Source organism: Dendrobium catenatum, unplaced genomic scaffold (genome assembly GCF_001605985.2).
Source record: "Dendrobium catenatum unplaced genomic scaffold, ASM160598v2 fragScaff_scaffold_1061, whole genome shotgun sequence".
In the NCBI taxonomy this organism is placed as follows: Eukaryota; Viridiplantae; Streptophyta; class Magnoliopsida; order Asparagales; family Orchidaceae; genus Dendrobium; species Dendrobium catenatum.
The window spans coordinates 3613343-3622906 of record NW_021319523.1 but is presented as its reverse complement, the minus strand read 5'-3'; the positions used below and the strand labels follow the sequence as shown (position 1 = coordinate 3622906).

The 9564-nt window shown below is 34.3% G+C and overlaps 1 protein-coding gene across 1 annotated transcript; it reads right to left on the bottom strand.

Moving 5' to 3' along the window:
* Positions 1-6120: 6120 nt before the first annotated feature.
* Positions 6121-8598, bottom strand: LOC110107597 (pentatricopeptide repeat-containing protein At4g26680, mitochondrial). Its single transcript, XM_028698303.1, has one exon. It carries the CDS (start codon positions 8017-8019, stop codon positions 6445-6447), a length of 1575 nt encoding a protein of 524 aa, XP_028554136.1. The 5' UTR covers positions 8020-8598; the 3' UTR covers positions 6121-6444.
* Positions 8599-9564: the final 966 nt, after the last annotated feature.

The window sequence follows — 9564 nt, the reverse complement described above, 5'->3', positions numbered from 1 at the left end:
TATATATATGGATGTGTGTAAAAAATTTATGATTAAATTTATTTAAAAATTAAGAAAATTAGTTCCATAATTATCGATCAACATTGTAAAAATATTTTTTAATTTTATTGAATTTATCTTAATATAAAATATAATATATATTTTTTAATTTCATTAAAATTCCAAATGAAGCATTTGGAAATTCAACAAGCCTACGAGAAATCAGATAAATCATTGCTCTCATAAATATTATCACTCATATTTAGATAGATTAAATTGTATTCATATAATTTATTTTAAAATGGATATAATTTATATATAATAAATGAACACTAATCTTAAAGTAAATTAATAAATAATTTTTTTAATAAATTTATATGATAATCATATCCGATAAACTCTACCGCATAAGCGACCACAAGCTGCTCCTTGGATTCCTCCCAATCTCATTTAATTTTCTGTATTTCTACGGAGAAAGCTTTGTTTTTGTCCATTGTGAGTGTAAATGGTAAATTTATAAATATACGTAACTTTCGAGATTAATTTTTTTTTTATTGAGATTGATTTGGATAAAATAATAAACCAGTTTACATCGCTAATCTAATAATTAAAAGGGTTAATCAGTTCAGTTAATGGTAATGATAATTTAATTTCAGATTACAACTATATAAGAGTACTGTAAATAAGTCGAACCTAGCTCAAGTCACTTCTGATTTGAGCTTGATTTTGATTAATTGATCAAATTCGAGCTCAAGCACAACCATTAGTTTACGAGTTTGAGCCAAATCTCGTTTATTATTAAAAAAATAAAATGTATTTGACTCATGTAATTATTATAATAAAATGATAAAAAATAGAAGACAAATAAAATATAATTTTTAAATAGTTTTAACAAATTTGTACTTGAAATCTATAATAATGATATATTTTAATGCATTTGATACTACTATTTTATCAAATAAGCTAGCTCGCAAATTAACGAGAAAAATTAAACTTCGATAAAAATTTGGCTCACGAGCTATTTATCAACTCATGTCTGAGTCGGCTTACGAATTAGCTTAACTCAATTGCCATCCTAAAGATATATGCCGATCTCATTTATTAATAACTTGAAAATGTTTTTAAGCACAAAAAGTAGATAGCAAATGAAGGCTTAAATAAACACATAATTATTATGCTATATATCACAAGCATATGATATTGAGATTAAAAATTATATATAGTTTTACATGCAAAATAAAAAAAAAAAATTCTCTTGAATTTTCTTCATCATTATTCAATTTTTATTTTCATTTTCAAAAAAAAATCTTAAAAAATATTTTTTAACAGTCATACAACTAAATATATGACTATTCATCTATATACCGAACAGCCGAAATATACAATAAATTATTCTATCTCACAAATCACTGCACATAAATACAAATTCATCATATCAATACAAATATAATTGAAAATAACTGTAGGTTTTACACCTGTGGCCAATTGCTTGTAGGCTCGTTGAGATATTAGTTGCGGCATCATGCGCCTCTTACAACGGTGAAATTATTATGTGTGGATATAACGCACCACATCACTTTTTACTATGTACCACGGCTATGTACGTACCGGGTGATATGACGCATTCTGATTCACCTCCAAACACTATATGTCCGCTAAGAATAATTTATCCTTACAAGATGTAAATGGGTAGATATCCCGTTCTAAAAAAATATACAAATATTATTGATAACACAAGCATTATAAGTTTTATAACCCTCACCTTATATGATGATAATAAATAAAAGCCTTGGAATAATGGCAAGTAATAGACCGTTGAATATAAGGGAGAGGGACATAGCTAGCAACTTACAGCTAGCCTGAATCACTCGCCTTTCTTCCAAGCAAGTAGCCGATATTGGGAAGAGAAATGCCTATGGATTTCTTCTCTCGTCCTTATTCCTTTTACATCTCATTCCTTCCCTTGTGAATGAAAGCACGACCAGCTCAGAAGAAGAACAAAACAAAGAGAAACAAAACTGGCGGTGATATCCATGCATGATCACAAAGTGAAGTGATGTAAGCACCATATAGATAGAGAGAGAAAGAGAAAGATTACAGTAGAGAGAGAGAGAGAAAGAGAAAGATTACAGTAGAGAGAGAGAGAGAGATTACAGTAGTTACAGGGTCTTTCAGGCCAACTGCTCTGATGGAAGGGAGCTTGATGGCTCTGTTATGTGCAGTGGTACTTAGCTGACAGCCCGAAGACCGATGAGGTCTTCTTTTGTCTTCTTTTGTTTGGTAGGGGTCTCTATTCTTTTTATAATAAGTAGCTACGTGGGCTCTAAATTTATGAATAAATTATTTTTTATATGTAAACTTTACTTACTAATTGGATAATTAAATAAATTATTTTTATTTTTTTTAAGTAGAGATTAATAATACTCATTTTAATAAATATTTAAATAAAAATTTATTACTTTTCATGTATCTTTATATATTTTTATTATTAACAACGTATTTGTAGAACAACTAAAATGTGTTACTTCTTCTGTTCTTAGAGAATAGCTTTTTCTTATTGTGGACATTTTCTTATTGTGGGCTGGGCAAAGAAAAAAAGAAATACAATGTTAAAGACATACAATGTATTAAAATGTTTGAAATTATTTGGATTTGATATTATTATTATTTTATTTAACTTGAAGTAAATGAGGGTAGAGTAAGATTCAAAATGATAGTGGCAGGTAACAATGCCAGCGACAGTGGTGGCAGATGGAGGCGGCAACGATCAATGATGTTGGCTAGTAGTAGACGACGAGGGCAGTGGTGATTGATGATAACTAGTGATCGGCGGCGCTAGCCGAGGGTGACAGTGGTGGCAAGTAGTGATCAATGGTCGACAATGGTGGTGACAAAATAGCTTGGTTGTGTGAAAAAAAAAAAAAAATTCACTCAAAATTGGATGAGTTTATTTTATCTAAAAAATGAGCTAAAATTCTTTGCATTACATTTATAATCATTTTTCTTCCAACCTAACACTAATGTTTTTAAAATCCCTCAAAAAATACTTTACAACCACTTTACTTCCAACCAAAAAATCCCTTAGAGAGTATTTAAACCGTCCGGTCTTATTTTTAAAAAGCAATACTTGATATTTAAATCAAGGTTTATTGCACAATTAAGCACTGTATCTGTAGTGTTTTATTCAATTTGGCTGTGAGATTAGGAAAGAAAAACCAAAGTTCAGATTATTGTAACAGTTTATTACAGAAAGCTCAATAAGATGGCTACAAATAATACCTCAAATACTACAAAACCAAGGCTCATAAAATAAAACATAACAGTTCTCAGAAAGCAGCTTTAGCTGCAGCTGAAAATATCGCCTAATGTTTCAATGTGAGCTTATACACAAAAATGGAAACATAGGGAGAGAATTTTGAGTAGAGATATATCATGAATTGCACTCATCTTAAAGCAAATATAATGACTTAAATCAAAATATTCTAACTCAAATTTCATATAAGTTTCCATTCAAACATTATGGAAATCATCGTTCAAAGACATCACTTGGGCTTCGTTTAGGTCGGCTTTCTTCCTACTTCTTTAACCATTTTTCTAGTAAAAAAATCAATTTTTTTTACCGCAAAGTTGCATTAAGAAGCATTAAAAAAGTCATCCCAAACGAAGCCTTGGAACAACTTCTCCCATAATTTATTTTCTTTAGTTCTTTTTTGGAGTAGATGAATTCTTTCCTAGTTTCCCATTGCCCAACCTGCCAACCATATAGATGGCAGCAATGGCTGCTACTGCTGGGCGAATTATTACGTCCGGTCACCGGACGTCCGAACACCCAATCCAGAGGCACCATGTCATCCGAATACACTGGGTCCTGGTGTATTTTGGTGACATGGCGCATCTGGATTGGTGCCCGGATGAATCCGGACACCGGACATAATAATTTGCCATACTGCTCAGGATTCTGTAGCCTGTGGAACTTGATGGCCTCAGCAAAAGCTGGGGCTAGGTTTTAGATTAAAAAGCAGACTTGTTGAAAGACTAGCAAGATAGGGGTGTCAATATTTGACATGACCCGAAAATCTGACTCGAATCCGATCAGAAAATTCTGGGTTAGGGTCAAACTGGACCTAAAAAGGGTCGGATTTGTGTTCAACAATTCGACCCGTTTCGAAAATTGGGTCGGGTTCGGGTTGACCCTTTGAACCGAAATTGACCGGTTTTGACCCGAAAACCTGAGATTGACCCATTTTTCGACCGTTTTTTACCCGAAAAGAGGAGATTGATCCATTTTTTTACGCAAAAAAAAAAACACTTTTTGGTATGCCCCAGGTCATTCAGGCCGTGTCGGGTTGACTCGGACCCGAAGCGGGTTGGATTCAGGTCTGGAAAACCGACCCGTTTGCAAAAATGGGTGGGGTTCGGGTTGACCCAAATAGTGTTGGATCAGTTCCGAGTTCGGCCCGAACCCAACCTGTAACCCGAAATTGACACCCCTTTAGCAAGACAAGTAGGCAGACAAGATTGGCATAGCAAGAAAGGTAAAGAAGCCATGGATTCATGAGGTGGCGGATTGGGTTTAAAAAAACAAAATCGCTCAAACGGGCTCAATCCTAGTGCAAGAAAGGAAAAAAGGAAGCGACAAATTGCTCCATTGGGCATGGATTTGGCAGGCTTAGTATTTTCGTATATTTCCTTTTACTCTCTAGGTCGCTTTGTGTATGAATACCCCATTGGAGGAATAATCAAATCAAGTTTTCTAGCCACTTCCTTTCTACATGGTATCAGAGTAAAGTTAGGGCCCTCTTTCCAACCTTTATTTTTTCCTATCTTACATTGCTTCTCCTCATCATGTGAGATTTTTTTTTACTGTCCTTCATCATTTGTGATGAAAGTAGACTAAGGAAGAATTACAAGGGTTAAAAACCTCATATCATTTGAATGAATGAAACTACATAAAGTGATCTCAATTTGTGAAGATATTTCTTAAGGAAAAAAGAAATACATCTGGCAGATCCTCCTATGAATCTGAAAGACCAAAAGTTTGCACTTTGGGATGAAAAAGAGAGCATCATTATGTCATAGTTATGGAACACTATGATACCTAAAATTAATGAATCATATATTTTCATAGTAACCACAAAATATGTTTGTGAAGTGTTAAACATACTTATTCAAAGTTAAAGATCTCAAAGGTCTCAACAACTGAGAAAGGTCACCTCTATGTAATTGAATATGTCAATACAATGAATATTTAATGGCTATAACTAAATTACCTTCAAGATTTTAAGATAAAGTGTAATGATGATGTGGTGGTTCTCAGATGATATACTTACTTCTAAATATATACTTAAGCTCATAAGATGCATGTTTAGTAATTATAATAAGGTTAGTTAATAAATTTTTGACTAACAATATGATGATATTAAGAATAAAATTAAATTTATAATATAAGTTATAAATTATGAGGTTTGGAAGTACACACAAATTCCTCTGGTGCATTCCAAGACTAACAGGGATTTGATTACTTCAGCAAATCTTCAAAATACTTCCCCTACAGATACTCTATTAAAAGTAAACACAAAGTATTATAGTGAGCAAGCCAGCAAGGTGATCTTCTCTCTAATCCCACCACATATAAACAGTTTGTAGGTAATCTAAATCATTTGACCATAACTCGATCAGATATTTCCTTCACAATCTAGCAAATAAGTCAGTTTATGCAAAATCATCATCAATTACATTTAGCTATTGTTCATTGAATTATTATATATCTTATTAGGACACCAAGTCGTTGTTTGCACTTTCCACTTGGCTCTCACTCTCATCCGATGGAAAAATTATTATGTGTGGAGTTCGGACGGCGTCCAGAGAGTCAGAGACCAATAAAAATGCACCACGTCACCCCAAAAGTGTACCGCGCTAGGTATTGAGCGCGATACCGAGCGGTAGCGAGCGCTAGTACCGCTCGGTACCGCGCTCGGTACCGGACGGTTCTCCCGTCCAGTATCCGCACAGAGCAAGGTGTTCTGATACTCTACAATCAATCATAGGATGGTTTATGTTCCTTGGTGGCTCTTTGATCTCATCAAAGAGCAAGAAACAACCACATCTATCTAATTCATCTAAAGAATCTAAATATTTTGCAATGACTACACTGTTCAAAACTTATCCAACTACATGGTTCTGTATGATTTTAGTTTTTCTCAAGAATATCTCACTCTTTTACATGTTGACAATACAAGCGCCATACAAATTGTTAAAAATAAATGTAAAGTGAAAAAAAAAAAGTAATTACCAACATTCACATGGAACGGGGAAAAAGTGTAAGCTTTGTCCAGAACAAATCAAATAAACTTCTCCAAGCTGAGCTAATAAAGAGAAATCCTTTGTGCATATAGATACCAAAAAACATTTTCTATGTGCTTCCCCTAGCTTATACCACAAGCTGCTAAATGAATACTACCAACATCATTCGGTTGCATTTTCCAGCTGATTTGATCTGTTGCTAACATCAAAAAAAGCTTCAAGATTAAACCTTGATACATCAGGCTCAGAAAGAAACCTTCTCGCTAAATGAGTCTTTCCTGAGCTCTGCAGTCCTTTTAGAAGCTCATTTAACAAATCTTGGTCTGGGGTGATCCAAGCTTCCATCATTTCCTTCAACACATTGAGCGCTCCTTCAAAATCTTTGTTTTTACAAAAGGTGGTAATCAAAATCTTAAATGTTTCATAATAGGGATGAAATCCATTTTTCTTCATGGCATTGTAGATCTCAAATGCCCTCTCAGAATTTTGCTTCTTGCACTGTCCACTAACAAGAGCAGCAAAAGTTGAAGCATTTGGTACTACATTTTCTCTATCCATCTCTTTCACTAAGTGCGTAGCTTTCTTTGTCTTTCCTTCATTGCAGAAACCTAAGATCAGTGCATTATATGTAAGAATGTCGGGCTTGACACCGTTCATTAGCATCTCATCATAAATCCTTAAACCCATTTCTCCATTACGCATTTTAATGTAACCATTGATAAGAGTATTGTAGGTCACAGTGTTTGGACTGGCATCCTTGGCTTTCATCTCACTTAGAATCTTGTTAGCTTCATGCAAATTTCCTTCCTTGCAGAACCCATAAATGATTGTATTATAAGTTACTACATTTGGATCCAAACCCATGGTTTGCATATCATTTTTCAGCTTCACCGCGAAGCTCATAAGCCCTTTCTTACAATATGCAGCAATCAATGTGTTGAACGAAGGAACAGAGGGGCTAAAACCCAATAACTCCATTTTTCCAAAAACATCCACAGCCTTCTCTAATCTTCCAGAACTGCAAAATGCTAGCATGACCATGTTCAAAGTATACAAATTTGGAGAAATCCGACACCGATTCATCTCCCTATAGAAGGACTGAATAACGTCGTACCGGCCAAGATCAAGCAAGGAGCTCATGAATGCATTGCATGATCGGATGGTCGGGAGGAAACCATAATCTCTCATATGGTGAAATGTCTCAGTGGCACTCCTAAACTTCTTCAAGTGTGCAAATGTTTTAAAAAGAGAGTCAAATACATTGGGCGAGGACTGACAAAGGCGGTAGGAATTGATAAGGGCATAAAAAATGTCTGAAGTTGAGATTTTTGACAAAAGAACTTTCCTAAGAATGGACTCAGCAACCCTAAATCTACGAGCTTTGGTGAGTATGTGGAGGATAATAGAGTGGCTCTCAAGTGTTTGTGAATTAGGATTGTGGATAAGGGCCCAATCATAAAATTCAAGGGAGAGGACAGGGTCTTTCTGGATTTTGAGAAGGATGTGCTTGATTCTGAAGGTATTAAGACCATGGGCAAAGGTACTGAGCTTGAACCAGTCACCATGAATCAAATGACTATGTACAATGCTAACAAAGTCAAGATCATGTCCCCGCAGGTCAGGGATTGAGCGATGAGGGATGGGAACTGCAGGAGAGGGGAATCTTACATTGAAATCAATTTGTTTTTTAATGAGGTCTACCTGAGTGGAGAATCTACGAAAGCAGAGATTTTTCATGGAGGATTAGATAATTGGGGTTCATGTAGGGCTTATATGAGGATTATTGAGATTTGGCAAAGAAAAGGAACGACATGGAGGCTCTAAGGCTAATGACTGAGGGTTTTCTCTCAAAAGCAACAAAGAGAATCTCCATCCAATCAATGTGTTGAATTCGACCAAAGCAGGAAATCCAAGAAAATCCGCCCTCTGTGCTGCCCTATTCATGAAATATGCATAATGATTAACGTAAGATGGAAATCACAAGAAACACAAAGAAGCTTCTCCGCTAGAATGTTTTCAGATTTGTATCAGAATCAAAATTTTGTCGAATTAGAAGAAAACTGGTAGGCATTAACAAATAAAACTAAAATTTGTTAAACCTGTAAGAGATTTTTGAAGCTTCAGTCAAGCTGCCAAATTCCAAACTTTTAGTAGCAGGTACTCCCTTCTCTCTCTTCCTCGCCGAAATGCGTCGGTACTGATTATTAGACATGGCGGCAATGCATTTTACGGGAGAAAGTGCGACGCCCAGGCAGGGATTGCGCGCTCTAGGGTTGCGAGCTCCGAGAAGAAGCCAAGAGAGCGAGGCCCTAATTTTTTTCTTCCAGGCTCATTTACTTGAGTGAAGCTTGGAAAAAATGTTTTTTTAATTTAAGATGATTTTAGAATATTCTATTATTTAATTAAATATAATTGGATATTAATATATTTTAAATTTTTTAAAATTAGCTTCCAATTTTATGAAGGGATGGCATTTTAGTTTTTTAAAATTTTAGATGTATGAATTAAATGTAAAATATAAATTTAATTAAAAAAAAAACATGAGATCAATTACAAATTAAATTTTATGTAAAAATTTAATAAATATTTAATTTAAAGAATATCATGAATGACATTTATGTTTATGACATTTATCATTACAATAAAAAAAGCATACCACTAATTTGTTGAAGATATTAAATTCATATTCAATATGAATAAAATTTATACTTATATGTTACAAAAATATCTTCTTATTGGAAAAATCCCAATGCAAATTTAACAATTTTCAAAATTAATTTTGGGACCATTCAAACTCCAATTTCGGCAAACTTATAGTCCAATTGAACATATCAAGGAGACAAACCCAAGTACACTAAATTTGGTCCAATCCTTGCCTAAATGAATCCAAATCAAAAGACCAAAGTCTTTTTGAATGCTTCAAAACATTAATTGAATGACAAAATGATATCTAAATATAACATGCTTATAGTCGAATCGAGCAGCTCGACGAGAAGAATCCAATGAGCTCACGATCATTGAATTCCGACATTGGTAAAGTATATAAATATTTAAAGAACTCTCCATGATCAAGAAAATTGATATAAGCTGTCCGATGAAACCTTCCAAATTTACTATGGAATCTTGAAGCTCCATCCTATAACCACCACCAACAAATCTGAGTCACTAGGCTGCCACTACTAGACCTTTTCCAGTCCATCGTCATTGGACCTCCATCTGACAGCCACTTTCAGGCCTTCCTCTTATCGTTGTTGTCAACCAACTACGAATGCTCTGACCATC